Here is a 19,727-nt window from a genome sequence, read left to right as displayed (position 1 = left end):
GATGGGAATGTGATAAGGACCTTAGATTGTAAACTCACTGGGACAAGGACTGATGGGAATGTGATAGGGACCTTAGATTGTAAACTCACTGGGACAGGGACAAATGGGAATGTGATAGGGACCTTAGATTGTAAGCTCACTGGGACAGGGACTGTTGAGAATGTGATAGGGACCTTAGATTGTAAGCTCACTGGGACAGGGACTGATGGGAATAATGTTACATCTCTATAATGCTCTGCAGAGTCACTGGTATATAAATAAAGAATACAAATAATTGTATATGGTGCAGAATTCAGTGTTTTCAGCAAATATTTTAGGAAACAAATCCCCCCCCCTTGATATTTTTATTACAAACAAAAACAGCAGCAAAGTGTTTTCCATACACCGGAATACAGGCTGGAATGTCCAACACATTCCTCTGAGCAAAACAAACCTGCTCTGGAGCTCAGACCAATCGCAGCTCCACAGATCCAATAATAAATGACAGAGAAGAAGAAGAAAAAAATCAGGTTTGTTCAGAGAAATAAAGCCAACCAATGGCGAGGCAGGACACATTCCTTCCTTGGGAGCAGCAAGGGGAAAACCAATCATGGAAAGCCTTTTATTTTGCACCAGGGCTTTCAGCTGCATGGGAAACCAGGAAGTGCGATGCAGCCCTTCCCCAAAGAGTCACCTTTTACTGTGGCCCTATGTATTGATCTGCTGGGGGCAAGTGATTGATCTGCAACATGCATCACTGATTTCTTATGTAAGAGGAGGCAAAGCAATGTAACAGCTCGGGGGGTTGTGTATGTGAGTGTGAGCTATGAAACTAACTGAGCTTTTGTGTTACAGACCATTGACATGCAGAAGAAGGGGCTCTGCCTGCCGCCTCTTTGTGCTCCATTCTGTGCCTTCTGCTCGTCAGGCAGCCATTAATGGAATCCACAGGAGAGCCTGATCAATGCAAGAGACAAGAAGACGAATGCATTTTGGGACGGATGCTTTAAGGAAGCGCCAGGAGCCTGTACGGTATATTGGCAAGCACACACCACTGCTAGTTATGACCTGTGTTAGTCTTGGCACCAAAAGGGCTTTGTCGGGTGAGTGGTTGCAGTGCACTGGTTTATATGAATGTCATCCTAGGTGGGCAGTTTAAAGAGACAGAAGAGCTGAAGTGGTTGTACAAGAGCCCAGCCATGTTGGAAGAGGTTGCCCAGAAGTGGTACCCCACCCACGTCCAAGTGACTGTGTTAGAGGCGCGGGAGCTGCACCCCAAAGGCAAACATGGTACAAACGACACCTATACCATCATACAGTTGGGCAAGGAGAAATACTCCACGTCAGTGATGGAAAAGACCCTCAGCCCCATCTGGAAGGAAGAGGCATCATTTGAGCTGCCAGGCCTAGTCATGGAGGAGAATTCAGAGCAGTATCAGCTGCAGCTGACAGTTATGCACAGGTCTCTAGTTGGCCTCGATAAGTTCCTGGGGCAGGTTTGCATCAACCTGAACAATATGTTTGAGAAGAAGGAACACCGCAAAACAGAGTGAGTTTGCCTTATTCGCTTTGTGTGGGGGGAAAAATGAATGTCTTTTCTGCATTAATCCTGTTTAAATGTTTGTTGTGCAGATGGTGTTGAACTGTACCTCTCCGCTTTACTGTAGCTGATTGTATTATTCAGGAATGCTGGGTGTTGTAGTTTGTACACATATGGCAGAACAGGGCCTGTTCCCTGCTCTGAAACACAGACTGTAATTTATACTGTAGTTATACAGGTATGGGGCCGGTTATCCAGAATGCTTGGGACCTTGGGTCTTCCGGATAACGGATCTTTCTGTAATTTGTGTAATTCACACCTTAAATCTACTAGAAAATCATATAAACATTAAATAAACCCAATAGGCTGGTTTTGCTTCCAATAAGGATTAATTATATCTTAGTTGGGATCAAGTACAAGCGACTGTTTTATTATTACACAGAAAAAGGAAATCATTTTTAAAAAGTTGGAATATTTGGAATATCAAATGGAGTCTATGGGAGACGGCCTTTCTGTAATTTGGAACTTTCTGGATAACGGGTTTCCGGATAACTTATCCCATACCTGTATAACAATACTACTTACCCATCCCCTTTCAGAACTTTATACAGGGTTACAAAAAATGAAAAGTATTATAACACCCAGGCTCCCAAAAAATGTAAAACCCCATAGAGAAGCACTTGCCGCACTCCCTGTGCTTGCGGTGCAGCAACTGTACAGTGGTATTTACAACAGATTGTGGCCCGTCAGGTGCAAATCCAAACGAAATTCCAACTAGCAGCATCTTTGCAGTTTTGTAGGCTGAGCCAAGGTTGGTTTATGATAAAACAGAAATAATAACTGTCATAAAATAATGGGCTCCCACCCTGATTTTGTTTGCCCACACTACACAATGTCCTTCCCTTCCCCACCCTCTAATGTTACACGGTAAGATTCGGGGGAGGTTAGTCGCCCAGCGACAAATCGTCTCTTCTTCAGGGCGACTAATCTCCCCCAAATGTCTTCCAGCCGAAGTTGCCTCACAAGAATTCACCAGCGGGATCGCTTTGCATTTCCAAAGTCGCCCGAAGTTGCCACATGGAAATCCGAAGCGATGCCGCCTGGGATTAGTATTTTAGCCGGCGGGAAGGCATTACAGATTAGTTTAGTCACCTGCAGAAGCGGAGATTTGTCGCTGGGCAACTAATCTCCCCTAGGGTTGCCACCTTGCTGGTATTTTACTGGCCTGGCTGGTAAAAATTAAGGTTGATCCCAATGTTATTAATAGGGAACAGGGGCGTAACTATAGAGGAAGCAGACCCTGCGGTTGCAGGGGGGCCCAGGAGTGTAGGGGGCCCAGTAACAACTAGTTACGCCACTGATAAGGAAAAAAGATAAAAATATAGGAAGACCGGTATTTTTTTTCCAGAAAAGGTGGCAACCCTAGCCACCACCCTTAAGGAATATCAGTCCTACACTGGCCAACTGAACAAAAGGTTCCTTCATGGTTCAGGTGCACTACAGGCAAAACTGGTCCATAATTGTTCTAAACACAACAATTACATGCGCAGTGTTTGGCTTCTGTGGTCTATGTTGGTTCTCCTTCCATCTTGTTATTGTAGTGACTTTCTTTATACCTATTGGTTTCATTTCACATTCATTTCATTGGGGATGTGGGGGGATGGGTGGCCCAGATTTAAAAGTAGATTAATGCTTTTGCTCAGGGGAAGATGTAAATCTCAGCCGCATTCCTATATACATTCATTTAGCAATTTTGGTTATTTGTGGATGTTATTGAAAGCAGAATCTGTTTTTCTGACTCTTAAAACAATGTGGCAAAAATCAGGACTCCAGGTCTTTTAAATCAGCTTTAAATCAACTTTTTTGGCTGAGGGAATGGTGCAAAGGAAATTTTTTTTGCAAGGATTGGGGGGGGGGGGTTGGGTAAGTGGGGAGGGGGCCAACGGCAACTGTGTGTCCAATTCGGGCACGCCAGCCTCCAATTTGGTGCACAGTGTCCAATTCGGCACACCAGCACTAATTACGGGCTACGGGGACCCCTGTTTTAAATCAGCTGGTTTCTACAACACTGATTCAGGAGTCAGAACCAGCAGAGCAAAGAATATAAACAGCTGGACAGATACTGCTTTCAGTGGCAATTACATTTACTATTTAAATGTCATTTAAATTGGTTGTTTTATAAAGGGCACTGTGTTAAGTTCTGCAGCCCCTCTATAATGTAGTACTTCTACATCCGACAGGACAGTGTAAGTTGGTGTAGAAATATGTGAGGACCAGTTCTGCTTGGTTTATGGCCTAATGGCTGACGTATTGACAGCTGGGAAAGAAATGCAAGGCCGTGTGGTATTGGACAAGGATACTGTAATTCACTAAGGGGGTAACTTAGAATATATACAATAACCTTGTACTCCAGCTGGTGTTCCTTTTCACCCTGGTATTTACTCCTGTGTGTAACAACTGCCATTTCAGTGGCCTCTCAGAGGTGGAGGAGCACTGACCCAAGGTCCAATGATAACTACTGTATTGCAATTGGTCAGGCAATTTTTACTTGAAAATATTGACCGCTGTATTTTTGAGCCTTAGTCGACTGACCCAGGAAATCGCTGTTCAGATAAATACTGTAAGTGGCGATTCTAAGGGGCAGATTTATTAAGGGTCGAATAGTAAATTCGTATTTTCAAATAGTTTTTAGGTGTCAATTCACATATTCTAATTTGAATCCCCCAATTTGAATGTAAATACAAATATGAGATTTATCACACCTTGACTATGGAAACAGTTCTAATTCGAATAGTCGCCAGCTAAGGGCAGAGACACACACTGCGATTCGGGGGGATTAGTCGCCCGGCGACAAATCTCCTCTTTTTCGGGCGACTAATCTCCCCGAACTGCCTCCCCTGCCTTTCCGCCGGCTAGAATGTAAATTGCCGTCGGGAACTTCGGGTGACTTCAGAAAACGAATCACTCCAAGTGCCATCCCGCTGGCGATTTACATTCTAGCTGGTGGGAAGGCAGGGGAGGCAGTTCAGGGAGATCAGTCGCCAGAAGAAGAAGAGATTTGTCGCTGGGCGACTTATCTCCCCGAATCACAGTTTGTGTCTCTGCCCATTGAACCATTTGAATATGTTTATTTCCTTCGTGGCATTCGAGTTTTTTTTCTGAATTTGAGTTGAATTCAATTAGAATTTTCGGGTCGGGACTATTTGACATTCAAATTTTTCTTAAATAACCTCCCATTCGAGTTGTGAGTATATTCGAATTTATTCGAAAAATTCACATAAATTCGAAATTCAACCTTTGATAAATCTGCCAAACGAAATGCAGATGCACACCTGTTCCCTCTTTTCACGTTCACGGTGCATGGAACATAGGAGTACGGCACCTCCAAAAAATGGTAAATAAGTAGAATGAATCCAGCACACGAAATCTGCTCAAGGGTTATTACCCGTGTTTAATGCCAAGCCAAACAGGTTACAACGTTTCGGGGGCGTACCCCTTCGTCAGGTCGAAGGGGTACGCCCCCGAAACGTTCTAACCTGTTTGGCTTGGCTTTAAACACGGGTAATAACCCTTGAGCAGATTTCGTGTGCTGGATTCATTCTACTTTGATAAATCTGCCCATAAATGTTTGGTTGCCTGCCGGCTAAGCAGGAGATAAGGTGGCCTGATTTGCCCTAATGGGAAGCAATAAGCAGTGGATAGGATTTATTCTATATGTTGTTATACCCTAACCCAGTGATCCCCAACCAGTAGCTCGCGAGCAACATGTTGCTCACCAAGCCCTTGGATGTTACTCCTAGTGGCATCAAGCAGGTGTTTATTTTTGAATTTCAGGCTTGGAGGAAAGTTTTGGTTGTATAAAAACCAGATGTACTGCCAAACAGAGCCTCCTGTAGGCTGTCAGTCCATATAGGGGCTACCAAACAGCCAATCACAGCCCTTATTTGACACCCCCATGGACTTTTTCATGCTTGTGTTGCTCTCCAACTCTTTTTTACATTTAAATGTGGCTAATGAGTACAAAAGGTTGGGGACCCCTGCCCTAACCACTTCCCAGTGCCACTTCATTGTTTTGCGACCCTGAATTGAAACAGAAATTTTTAGGTCACAAGCTTTGTTGTGTTTGTTTTGTTTGTTGGTTTGTTTAGTATTTACATTACAAACCAAATCTGCCCCACAGGCCTAGCCCTTTGCGGACACTACTACGAGCCCGAAGCCATTAACATGATTCATATGCCATTAATCAAATAACAATACAGGTAATTAACAGCTTGGAAGTCGGGGTGCAAGGTGCAAAGAACAGGCGCCATGTTTTTGCAATTTGCACCTACCTTCCACCCTAGATGAATTGCTGCAGGTGTCTATGCGTCGTTTAGGAGCACAGTAGTGATGTGCGGGTTGAGTTTTTTTTTGACCCGCACCTGCACCCTCCCAACCCTAAACCGGCCCAGCCTGCTCCCTCGCCTCTATTTATAGACCTGTACTTGCCCCGCGGTGACAACACAAAAGGCTAGTCTATAAATTGACGGGCCGGAAGCCGGCAGTGTCGCAGGCAGGGAAAGCAGAAGGGAGCGATCAACCCGAAACCTGCACATGACCCAAAGATTTTTTTCGGTAGCCGAGCTGAATTCGCCTGAGCCGCAGGTCCCGCAGGTTTCGAGCTAGCCTGCATCATTAGAGCACAAAGCCCTGTGGCCACCCCCATAAATGTAGCTCTGCATGTGTTCTGCAGCATTGTATTGATAGGAGGCAGAGAAAACACATAGGTGACTCCTCTCCCATTCCTTACGCATTTCCTAAAGGTGGCCATACACGGGCCGATAAAAGCTGCCAACAGACCATGTCGGCAGCTTATTGGCCCGTGATTGGGCCCCCGACGGGCTTCACTGATCGAGATGTGGCCGAAAGTCGGCCAGATCTCGATCGTATGGAACAAAAAATCCCATTGGATTGCGGACGCATCTATTTGTTGATGCGATCCGACCGCCCATTGCTATTCGTTAGGATCCGATCGTTGGGCCCTAGGGCCCACGATCGGATCAGCCCGATATTGCCCAGGTGGGCATATCGGGGAGAGATCCGCTTATTTGACGACATCGCCAAACGAGCGGATCTCTCAGTGTATGGGCACCTTAACTTGTGGGTCGTTCAGATGTAAATCGATTGGGAAGGTTGGTTGGAGCCCATTGGAGCCTCGCTGTAATCCGTTCGTTCGGCCCTAGGGCATATCTGTGAAAGATCCGCTTGTTTGGCCTAAATTCGCCAGACATGCGGATCTCTTTATGTATGGGCAGCTTTAGCGAGCGCTGGTGGACATTAAAGGTCCCATGTTAATTGATAAGGACAGGGCTGGTCTGTGCCCACCAACATTGCTCTCTGCAGTCGGACCCTGGACAAAAGTTCTCTCCACATGAGAATTAGGGGGCCCGTTTTTGCTTTCTGACCTTTTACCAAATGACATACAGTAAAACAAAGTCTTTGAAATGCCAGGGCTGAATCTGTTATGGTACTAGACAAGGGAAGAACTATTATTATAGTTTATTTATAACGTGACAACGTATCCGGCAGCACTTTACAATCATATGGGAAGAACAGAAAGAGTATAACAAACAGAAACAACCTAATCACAAATAATGGAACAGACACACCGAGACACAAGGCCTGACAGCATAAAATCGAAGGGGTTTGGGCACAAATGATGTAGGAAATATGTTTGTATGAAGTATCGGTTATGCAAACTGAGATAGAAGGGCTTCAATAGGCACATAAGTTAGTTTTTCTATGGAATTTTTCAGACGGGAGGTGGAGTTGAGGGTTGTTAGGAAGGATCAGGATTAGTAGCATGATACTAGAATTTACACTGCTTAGCTTTATTCCCCCCTAACCTCATGACTGAACACATGACTAATCAGTAGTAAATTATATCCATGCCTTACTACTGCAACATGACAATGTCATCTCCAGCATACATTTAGTAACGCATGCTAGTTGGTTCATGTGTGGGATTCGCTGAGCCACATGGAGTGTGTAGTACGAACTACAGCTCCCAGCATTCTGTCCAAGCTGCTGATTGGAGGACATTAAGTTTGACTTCTCTCGTTACTGTAGTCCAATCACTTACAGGGACAACAGCTAAGTCTGTGTTATCCGTTTAATAATGATCCAGTGGCCACTCCGATTGGTAAGATGTTGCCTCCATTGTTGGCACTTGAGGCTAATGGCAGACTTGGCAAACCGTGGTATTTTTCCTTTCCCCTTCCTGCCCCAAACTGGTCCTGTCTCCTTCTATTCACTTCAGTTGTATCTACCTGTCATTATGCTGGGGATGTACCAAAGCCACTATTTTGGGATTTGGCCAAATCCTGAATCTTGCATTTTTCTTTGATTCGGTTCATCCCTACAATATGCACATGGCAAATTTTGGCAAAAAAATGCGTATGAAATCCATAGAGCAAATGATCTCTGTTTAGTTCTGCCTCCCAAGGCTAGTGTTAGCACACTATGTAGTCATGGGCCAGAACTGCCCCAACATAGGCATATTTACAGAAGAATCGGCTGCTGAATCCCTGAGCCAAATCCTAGATTTTATCCTTCAGATAAAAACCAAGGTAGGAAATTACTACTGATTTATTTCCTATAATTTTGTGTTTGTTGCCCAGGGCTTATAGCATGTAGGAGGGACCATCTCTGAAAAAGGAATCTCAGCATTTTTGGGGAAATATGTGCTACTACTCTGGTAGAGTATGAGGATGATGGCACTTTGGGCACTGTCATCTTGAATATCTCTCTGTTATAACCAATGGTTATCTCTGGGGTAAAACGTAAATTTCGTAATCATGCAAATTTGTCTCTGAAGGCTATTAATTGTGTGATTCATAAGTTTCATACGTAGGACTACAGGTCCCAATGGAAAGGTTTTTTTCAGTGCTTTGTTGCCCAGGGAGATATGATTTCCTGCAGTTGACAAAACACCACACTTAGGGAATGCATTCAAGAGTCAAGTCAAGAGTCAAGAGTGAGTTTATTGTCATTTCATCCATATACGTTTGTACAGTACACAGTGAAAGGAAACAACGTTCCTCTAGGACCCTGGTGCTACACACAACATAGATGTACCGGACAACAGACAAAAAGTGCAAAAATGTGCAACTTGTGCGAGACAGGACAGCACAGTGCAGGGACAGGACAATACAGGACACACTCAGCAGATGTAATATGTTATATAAATAATGCTAAACGTCAGACATGATGGTGTATCATTGTGATATGACAGTAGTAAGAACATGATAAAGAACATGATAAAGTGCAGATGTGCTCATAGAGAACAATTGTATCCAATGGCTATTTATTTATACAATGGAGTACAGTGGTGTGTAACGTTGTGGTATATAGTAAGGTCAGATGGAGTGTGAGATCTGTCCGGTCTCTGAGTATTCAGGAGCCTTATGGCTTGGGGGAAGAAACTGTTACACAGTCTGGTAGTGAGTTTGGTGCCTTTTTCCAGATGGCAGGAGTGTGAGCAGTGAGTGTGAGGGGTGTGTTGGATCAGACACAATGCTGGTGGCTTTACGGATGCAGCGAGTGGTGTAAATGTCAGTGATGGAAGGTAGAGAGACACCCATGATCTTCTCTGCTTCTTCACTATCCTCTGTAGGGTCTTGCGCTCCATGACGGTGCAGTTCCAGGCCAGACAGTGATACAGCTGCTCAGGCTGCTCTCGATAGTCCCTCTGTAGAAGGTTGTGAGTATGGATGGTGGGAGATGTAGAGGGGCTGTTGGGCTTTCTTGGCTAAGTAGCTGGTGTTGTGGGACCAGGTGAGGTTCTCAGCCAGGTGGACACCAAGGAATTTGGTGCTTTTGACGATCTCCACATTAGAGCTGTTAATGTACAGTGGAAGGAGGGTACTCCAAAAAATTTTTTTCGATCTTTTTCAGCCTATCACCCTGTAAAAAGGAAAAGACGCCAGAGTTTTTTGGGACTTAGATAAAATGTTCAACTTTCTCCCTTAATAAAATGTCAGAGGGGGACTGCAGAGGGTTCAGTGTGCCCACACCCAGCGGAGCTCCTCAAGCTGCAAAGATCCAAAAAAAATTGGGAGGGCAAACCACCTATGATAAAGGGGTGTTCCCGAAACGCGTTAGGCGTCCGTTACACAGCAGCCATCTGTTTTGTTTTTTTTAATGTTTCAATGAGTGTTTTTTACTTTATGAGGCTGTGTGCCCTTTTGGTCCTGGATCGAAATATAATGGAACTACAAGGAAAATTTTCCGACAGTTGGATTGGAACCTTCCATACTGTGACGAGATAAAATCTCATGGTGTCTGACTGACTTTTCTAATGCCATTGAAATACATTGACTTTCGGATGTAGATGCATAAATAAACGACACCACCCGACTTTATCTGATCCGACTTTACATTCTAGCTATAGGGGAATCCAATTTCATAGGATCCTACAGATTGTGTGCTGTTGAATGGCAAGATCAGATAAAATCTGACCAAAATCTCCCGTGCAGGGGCGCTCCACCAATGAGGCGAGTTGAGACACTTGCCTCAGGCGGCAGCGCCCCCCCTGGTTACCAGGGGCGGCAAAAATGCCGCTCCTGGTAACTAAGAGCCGAATTTCCGGTTTTCTAGTGCCCCCTCCTGCGCAGAAAATGTGAGCGCCGTGAGGAGGGGCCGGGGCGGCAACGGAAGGCCGCCTCAGGCGGCATAAAGGCGCGGATCGGCGCTGCTCCCGTGTTGTTATACCCTTAGGATTACATGTCATAGATGTATTTGATTTGGTAAAAAATGGCGACTGAGGAACCTGGACCCCAATAAATGTGCCCAATAAAAGTGCCCACTTTGTAGGGATATTTTGCCATCAGCAACAATCTTATTATAGACTGCACCTGCCCCTAAATCTTATTATTTATTCTTCTGATACTGTATATATTTCACAGGAGCATTTACAGATTTATTTAGTATTGGATTTAGACGTTGGTGGTCCAAGGTTTATTAAAAAGAAAGCCGTGGCAGTTTTTATGCAACCTGTGGGTTCCCAAAGCCCTATAGTAGGCTGCACCTGGTCTAACCAATCAGTAGCCACCATCAGTTGTATGTGTTTATTACCCACGAATACCAAGGCAGCACTTCCTCCAATCTTTCTGTGTTAAAAATCAGTATTTTTGTTACCGAATGAATTTTTATTTTTGTTGCCCATTACATGCTTGTGGTTTTATCAGCTCCTTGTCCGGAGGTATCACACCTGTAATTATTTAACTAAAACTGTTGGAGCCTTTGAAACGGAACACAGCCTGGTCCATGCTAGAACATAGCCCCTCGGAACCGTTCTCATTGTTTTCTGGAATAGGCTTGTTTTTTTTTTTTAGGGCTCTCCAGCTATTTTGATGAAGTGTTTTTATGGGTAATGATTCCCAATTTTAATATATTTAATAGATTCCTTGTTCCAGTGCAGCTGTACTCTGCACTACAAAGAGTCACTGGTGCTCTACAAAAGAGAATTATACTCCGTATTCAATACGATCGAATGGAGGGTTGGGCTGTTTCTAGGTGTCGTGGGCTGTTTATTTCTAATTAAAATAAGGCCAGCCAACATGATGAAATTGAAAACAATGCTTCGGCCCCAAATATCTGATATGTAAAGGAATATTTAACGCGCGGCTTTTTTTCATGGGCTACGAGTACTTCTGGAAATGAAGTGATTAATAAGTAGCATGCTTGCATTAAATTTTTCCAGTTTAATAAAATCCACTTCCATAAAATATGTGGGTGATGATGGATATTCACCAATGTTGGATATTCCCCAGCCCTGGATTTTATAATGTATTAACCTAGAGACAGACTCTGCTTCGTGGCCATCCACTACTATTGGGTAAATCACAGGGATTATTTTCAAAGGATCAGGTAGTGCATCTTGCAAGTAATCTCTTCCCTGTTCTTGTTCTCATTTCCCCTCAGCTTTTCAGGACTTTTTCCTGAGGCAGAACTAACCTTCTTGTGACTTTTAGAGGGTGATTACACAGTGACTTTGTTTGCCTTCTGATTAACAAAAAGCACAGCACTGATATTAGATAAGGCATTAAAGAGAACAAAGAATTACACTAGAAATGTTAGAACTTAAAGGGATACTGTCATGGGAAAAAAAAAAAATTCAAAATGAATCAGTTAATAGCGCTACTCCAGCAGAATTCTGCGCTGAAATCCATTTCTCAAAAGAGCAAACAGATTTTTTAATATTTAATTTTAAAATCTGACATGGGGCTAGACATTTTGTCAGTTTCCCAGCTGCCCCAAGTCATGTGACGTGTGCCTGCACTTCAGGAGAGAAATGCTTTCTGGCAGGCTGCTGTTTTTCCTTCTCAATGTAACTGAATGTGTCTCAGTGGGACATGGGTTTTTACTATTGAGTGTTGTTCTTAGATCTACCAGGCAGCTGTTATCTTGTGTTAGGGAGCTGCTATCTGGTTACCTTCCCATTGTTCTTTTGTTTGGCTGCTGGGGGGAAAAAGGGAGGGGGTGATATCACTCCAACTTGCAGTACAGCAGTAAAGAGTGATTGAAGTTTATCAGAGCAGAAGTCACATGACTTGGGGCAGCTGGGAAATTGACAATATGTCTAGCCCCATGTCAGATTTCAAAATTGAATATAAAAAAATCTGTTTGCTCTTTTGAGAAATGGATTTCAGTGCAGAATTCTGCTGGAGCAGCACTATTAACTGATGCATTTTGAAAAAGATTTTTTTTCCCATGACAGTATCCCTTTAGTTTTGGGCTTCTGTATCAGCCCAAGGCATCCACAGCCCTTCGGATACTTGCCAAGTGGGTCCAATTTGAACCTTCAAAGCTGATGCGATCAACACTTTATATGTTGGTTCTATATGTACTTAATCCCCATTTCTTCCAACTACCTATTTCACTGGGGCAGTCCCTAATAGTGGAGATGGACAGTCTCCAACTTCCACCACCGAGAAATTGTTTCTTAAAGGAGAACTAAAGCCTAACTAAAGAAGTAGCTGGTAATGCTGTACATTGTGTTTTGTGCTTCTGTACCAGCCCAAGGCAACCACAGCCCTTTAGCAGTAAAGATCTGTGTCTCCAAAGATGCCCCAGTAGCTCCCCATCTTCTTTTCTGCTGATTCACTGCACATGCTCTGTAGGGATGTCGCGGACTGTTCGCCCGCGAACTAATTCGCGCGAACATCAACCGTTCGCGTCCGCCGAATGTTCGCGAACGTTGCGCAACGTTCGCCAATTTGGGTTCGCCTTAGCTGGCGCTTTTTTTTGCCATTTCTCCCCCAGACCAGCAGATACATAGCAGCCAATCAGGAAGCTCTCCCTCCTGGACCACCCCCACACCCCCTGGACCACTCCCCTTCCATATATAAACTGAAGCCCTGCAGCGTTTTTTCATTCTGCCTGTGTGTGCTTGGAAGAGCTAGTGTAGGGAGAGAGCTGTTAGTGATTTGAGGGACAGTTGATAGTAACTTTGCTGGCTAGTAATCTACTTGATACTGCTCTGTATTGTAGGGACAGAACTCTGCAGGGATTTGAGGGACATTTTAGGTTAGGTAGCTTTGCTGGCTAGTAATGCCACCTAGCTGTGTGAGCTTGTTCACATTCTGTCTAAATAATAACAATAATAATTCCGTGTCCATAAACATCACCTGAGTGATGTTTTTACAGCAGCAATAATATATTCCGTATCCACTACTGTATACGTTGCCCTTGCAGGCATTGTTTGCCCAGTCTTTAACCAAGTGCCACCTAGCTGTGTGAGCTTTTTCACATTCCGTGTCCAGAAACATCACCTGAGTGACGTAGTGTGATTTCTGCCCTTTACAGCACAAAACGCAGCGCTGTGTCAACAATGTATTTTTCAGAAACATTTTTGCCCTTGATCCCCCTCTGGCATGCCACTGTCCAGGTCGTTGCACCCTTTAAACAACTTTAAAATCATTTTTCTGGGCAGAAATGTCTTTTCTAGCTTTTAAAATTCGCCTTCCCGTTGAAGTCTATGGGGTTCGCAACGTTCGCGAACCGTTCGCATTTTTGTCCGGACGTTCGCGAACATGTTCGCGAACATTTTTTCCGACGTTCGCTACATCCCTAATGCTCTGTGCTGCTGTCACTTACTGAGCTTAGGGAGCCACTCACAATATACAGTACACATAGAATAGAAATGTCACAATATAAGGCTGATTAGTAATTAATACAGATAATTACTACATGGCAGCACAGAAACCAGTGCAATTAGCATCAGAATTGAATAATCAGCAAACCTGTAGCATCAGCTTATATTACAGCCAGGGAAGCTCATTTTCTGCTGGATAATTAGTGACGAGCCCTAAGCTTAGCTTCTCAACAGCCAATCAGAGCCCACTGAGCATGTGAGTGTCACAGACACAAGATGGTGACCCCCTGTGACAAGTTTGAAGTCCTGGATCATTGCTGCTATTGACAAGCTCAAACTTTAGCCTCGTGCAATAAGTTCCCTATATAAAATATGCCATTTTTAGCCACGTTCATTTTTAGGGTTTAGTTCTCCTTTAATAATACATATCTAAGCAACTACCAAATTTCAGTGCTTTTGATGTTTATAAATGTGATTATGAATAAATGTAAATCGGTAAAGTGCTTAGAATGGGACGTTGCACATTTCCAAGTTTAGCGTGTGCTGCAGTTCATCTGTGCCACTCTGTATAACTAAATCTCTGTGTCCAGGTCATTCTTCATATGTTCTGTACATTCACTAGATTATTGGAAGACGTTGATTTCAGATTGTAAATATTTTTCTTCTGCTGAAACCCGAAGAATATCTGGTTTCTTATCGGAAAGCAGCCTTTGGCATCCGTCCCAGCTCATTTGGTACAAACAAAAGCAGGCCGGCCTCATATAATTGACCTGACCATTATGGGACGTCATGTAACACTAGTGCGCCGTATTGATTCCTCCTGAAGTTTGATTTGCCGCACAAAGAACCAGCCCTTGCCAAAAATCTCTGTTGTACTTTCCGAGGGATAAAGTGAAGTGGTCAGTGTTGCAATCCACTCGCAGAGACTTTAATCCTCCCACAGGGCCACAAAACTGGGGTCGGGTTATTTAGTAATCGTTTGTCAGAATGAGCTTCATTTCACCACGGTTATGTCTCGGCAAGTGTAATTATACCGGTCGAGCTGTGAAATAAAACAGGTCAGCGCAGAAGAAATACATTTTGTCACGTTGATGTTTTCAAATGAGAAAGCAGAGTCTTATGGTAGAAGCCACCTGAAATTAGGATATTTTTATTGGCCTTATTCAGAACATCTTAGTTTAGGGATAGTGCCTTCTAAATAAGTGTATATTTATATCCAAAATTAATCTGCAATATTACATCAAATAGGTTTGATTTATAAAATATATGTTTATTAAAGGAAAAGGAAAGCTCCAAGACAGTTTATTGTCAACAGATTAGCCACAATAATGCAAGATAGAACGCTATATTTATTCTGCAGAATGCTTTACCATACCTGAGTAAACAGCTCTAGCCACTGTCTCTGTTTGTTTAGGATAGAAGCTGCCATATTAGCTTGGTGTGACATCACTTCCTACCCGAGTCTCTTAGAGCTCTGTGCTCAGATTACAGCAGGGATGGGAGGAGGGAGGGGGAGAGGAGCAAACTGAGCATGCTCAAGTCCTAGCCCTGGAGGTTTAAGCTGAAAACAGGAAGTCTGATACAGAAGCCCATGAGTACACAATAGAAGGAAAGAAATGTGCTGTTTCTTTTGACAGAGGACTCAGAGCAGCATTACTTTGAGGGTTTACTGGTGTATTTATATAGACCTTTCTGATAAAGCTTACTTACTTTTAGCCTTTCCTTCTCCTTTAACCTCTCAATATTATATTTCGTAGCAGTCATGTGACTGTCTACTTCCTTCCTTGGGAAAATATTTCCTGTTAGTCATGAGACAGTTTCTGCTTCCTTTCTTCTACGTATATCTCCTGTTATCCATGTAACTGTCTACTTCCTTTCTTGTGAAAATATTTCCTGTTATCCATGTGACTGTCTACTTCCTTTCTTGAGAACATATTTCCTCTTAGTCATGTGACTGTTTCTGCTTCCTTTCTTCTACGTATATCTCCTGTTATCCATGTAACTGTCTACTTCCTTTCTTGGGAAAATATTTCCTGTTATCCATGTGACTGTCTACTTCCTTTCTTGAGAACATATTTCCTCTTAGTCATGTGACTGTTTCTGCTTCCTTTCTTCTACGTATATCTCCTGTTATCCATGTAACTGTCTACTTCCTTTCTTGAGAACATATTTCCTCTTAGTCATGTGACTGTTTCTGCTTCCTTTCTTCTACGTATATCTCCTGTTAGCCATGTGACTGTCTACTTCCTTTCTTGGGAACATATTTCCTCTTAGTCATGTGACTGTTTCTGCTTCCTTTCTTCTATGTATATCCCCTGTTATCCATGTGACTGTCTACTTCCTTTCTGGAGAACATATTTCCTCTTAGTCATGTGACTGTTTCTGCTTCCTTTCTTCTACGTATTTCCCCTGTTATCCATGTGACTGTCTACTTCCTTTCTGGAGAACATATTTCCTCTTAGTCATGCGACTGTTTCTTGAATAATTGCATCACATACTTCAGTTTTTTCTTTTTATAACAAGTATGGTATCCGTTATCCGGAAACCCGTTATCCAGAAAGCTCTAAATTGCGGAAAGGCCATCTACCATTTTATCCAAATAAGCCAATTTTTTTTTAAAAATTATTTCCTTTTTCTCTGTAATAATAAAACAGTAGATGTACTTGATCCCAACTAAGATATAATTAATCCTTTTTGGAAGCAAAACCAGCCTATTGGGTTTATTTCATCTTTAAATCATTTTTTATCAGACCTAAGGTATGAAGATCCAAATTACAGAAAGATATGTTATAAGGAAAACATTCCGGATAACAGGTCCTATACCTGTCCAATAGGAGTACATGTACGAGACCTGTTATCCAGAATGCACAGGACCTAGGGTTTTTCCTAGGGTCTTTCCATAATTTGGAATAGGCTGGGATCAACAAGAAGGTATCATTGGGCTGAGAGAAGGTAACTAAGAGGGTATCATTAAAAAAAAAAACAAAAAAAAGAATTAAAAGATGACTCCCACTGTAAACAATGACATTTCCATGGGTTGGTGTTTGTATCAGATTAAGAAATAAACACTTTCCCTTTAATTACTGAAGCGGTTGATAAAGTGCTGTTATACAACAGAGGAATAGGTCAGGCACCTCAGATGTGCGGCGCAGCATGAAAGCCAGTCTCCCGTCAGGTAGAGAGTGGAGTAAAGAAACTGACAGTTTCCAATAGCGTCAGCATTTGCTGTGAATGAATCTCTGATCTCCCAACTGTACATGTGGCCTGAGTGCTGCAACCGAGAAGCTTTCATCTGATCAGCAGGAACAATCCGAGTTATCAGACGTGGCAGGGAGTCCCAGGGCTTGAGCCAGCAGAGTGCAAATTGTTTCAGCAGCGTTGGCTTTGGAACGGCAACTCGTTGGCACGTGCGGGGTACACAGATACCTGCTGGGGTGCAAAAAGGCTGGACCTCATTTGGAGACCCTGCAATGAGACACAAGGGAAAGGTGTTCTGTGCAAGTCCTAGGAATGTGTACGGCAGAATTCTGTTATGTGTGGCGACTGTATACAGGGTCCCTATCAAATAAACGCTCGAGACATTTTACTCCTTTGGACTGATAGTCGGTAAATCAGAATAGTCTGACTCCTGTTACCTACACGATATTTAGCTCCTTAAAGCTTAAAGGGGTGGTTCTCCTTCAATTGAATTTTTAGTATGTTATAGAATGGCCAATTCTGAGCAACATTTCAATGGAGCTTCATTATTTTTTTTTTTATAGTTTTTGAATTATTTTCCATCTTCTTCTGACTTTCCAGCTTTCTCTTCAGGCCCCTTCTATTCATATTCCAGTCTCTAGGATTATTTGGACCCTAGCAACCAGATGGCTGAATTGGAAAACTGGAGCAGCTGCTGAATAAAAAGCTAAATAACTCAAAAACCTCAGATAATAATTAAAAATGAAAACCAATTGCAAATTGTCTCAGAATATCCCTCTCTACATCACACCAAGGGGGGCAAATTTATCAAAGTGTTGATTTAGAACTCGCCACAGAAAAACTCACTCGCTTTCTATTCATTCCTATGGGATTTTTGAAAGCATACTTATCAAATGGTGAACTCCGTTGATAAATACGATTCTAAAAATCCCATAGGAATGAATAGAACATGACTGAGTTTTGCTGTGGTAAATTCTGATTACATGTTTTGATAAATCTGCCCCAAAGTTAACAGTTCATTTAAAGGAGAAGGAAACTAAGTGAGCTTTATCAGAAAGGTCTATATAAATACACCAGTAAACCCTCAAAGTAATGCTGCTCTGAGTCCTCTGTCAAAAGAAACAGCACATTTCTTTCCTTCTATTGTGTACTCATGGGCTTCTGTATCAGACTTCCTGTTTTCAGCTTAAACCTCCAGGGCTTGGGCTTGAGCATGCTCAGTTTGCTCCTCTCTCCCTCCCTCCTCCCCTTCCTGCTGTAATCTGAGCCCAGAGCTATAAGTGAGCAGGGAGAGACTCAGACAGGAATTGATGTCACACCAAGCTAATATGGCAGCTGCTATCCTAAACAAACAGAGACAGTGTCTAGAGCTTTTAACTCAGGTATGGTAAAGCATTCTGCAGAATAAATATAACGTTCTAGATTACACTATTGTGTTGGCAATAAACTGTCTTGGAGCTTTCCTTCTCCTTTAAAGGTGAACAACCCCTTTAACACCATTAACCCCTATTTTTGTCTCCCTTAGATGGTACAAGCTGGAATCCAAACAGGGGAAGAGGAATAAGGAGAGAGGAGAACTAAAGGTCAACATACAGTTCATGAGGAATAATATGACGGCCAGTATGTTTGACTTGTCTGTAAAAGACAAAACTCGTTCTCCCTTTGCCCGTTTAAAGAACAAGATGAAAGGAAGGAAACCAGAAGGCTCAGACACTTCATCTGCCATTATCCCCAGTACCAGCAACCTGCACTCAGGCCAAGATTCTGCTGGCAAAGAGATCCAAATAAGAAACAAGCCAAAAAAGCCATTCCTTTTGGGCCCACAGCGCCTATCGTCTGCCCACTCAATGTCAGATTTAATTGGGCCTCATTCCTCAAAGATGAACACTGCTGGTCTTCCAGTTAACCAGCCCCTTGACTCCATCAGTTCAGCCGATGAGAGCGGTGAGTAGTTGCTGTGCTTTTTGGTTACATCTTTAATCCAGTGCCACCATGATCTAATCATCACTGCTGGTAAAGTAGTCACACACAATAATATCAGAGATTTTTCTGCTTGATCTTTCAGAACCTTTTCTAACGTAACGTCTTTGAGATGTTTCAACTTGTCCAACTTGTCCAACTAATAGTATTAAATTGCCATTTAAATACTTGTTTAAATGTGGGTATCCTAATAAAATGGTTGTGAGATGAAACCGAGTATAGGCAGAAAAACATTGCTAATAGGACCAATTTGATATGTATGTTGCTTTAAGAAAAGAAACGTGAGGTGGCAACACGTGATTGGTTTTAACGTTTGGGGAGGGATTTCCTGGGGTATAAATTTTTTGACCAAATGTAACAACAGTAATGCCTATGAATAAGTGCCCGTGGGTGCGAAATGCGTAAGGCAGAGCATCAATTGGTCTGTATGCCTACTTTTTAATATTTATGATGAATAAAAAGTGATTTTTTAACTTTGAGAATTGACTGGGAATATATTTCTGAATTTTTGATAATAGCTGGACAAGCCAAGATCAGATATAGTGATGGGCGAATTTATTCACCAGGCGCGAATTTGCGGCGAATTTGCGCGATTTGCCGCCAGCGAATAAATTTGCAAAACGCCCGTGAAAATTTGCCGCAAAAATTCACCAGCGTCAAAAAATGTTTTTTTGAAAAAACGGACGCCGGCGCCAAAAAAGGGCACCGGCGTCAAAAACTGGCGCCGGCATCAAAAACGAGACGCCAGCGCCGTTTCGTGAATTTTTCACCGTTTCGGACAAGCGAAACGGCGCAAATTCGCCCATCACTAATCAGATATTGATTGGAGAATGTGGCCCATAAATGAGGCAACAGGCTGCTGTCTCAATCAATAGTAGGCAATGAATATCGGCT

General features: G+C 42.9%; 1 protein-coding gene across 1 annotated transcript in view; it reads left to right on the top strand.

The window, feature by feature from the left end:
* Positions 1 to 728: 728 nt before the first annotated feature.
* The window catches only part of rab11fip2.L (RAB11 family interacting protein 2 (class I) L homeolog), a gene marked incomplete at its 5' end in the record, with an annotated part of 38,914 nt that continues 19,915 nt past the window's right edge, over positions 729 to 19,727 (top strand). Inside the window, 4 exon segments of the mRNA NM_001095838.1 lie at positions 729 to 748; positions 835 to 1,011; positions 1,126 to 1,528; positions 18,379 to 18,797. Coding sequence (NP_001089307.1) covers positions 1,179 to 1,528; positions 18,379 to 18,797 — 769 coding nt within the window.

This window comes from Xenopus laevis, chromosome 7L, assembly GCF_017654675.1.
Source record: "Xenopus laevis strain J_2021 chromosome 7L, Xenopus_laevis_v10.1, whole genome shotgun sequence".
In the NCBI taxonomy this organism is placed as follows: domain Eukaryota; kingdom Metazoa; phylum Chordata; class Amphibia; order Anura; family Pipidae; genus Xenopus; species Xenopus laevis.
The sequence above is the reverse complement of the archived record's forward strand: the minus strand, read 5'-3'. Positions and strand labels throughout refer to the sequence as shown.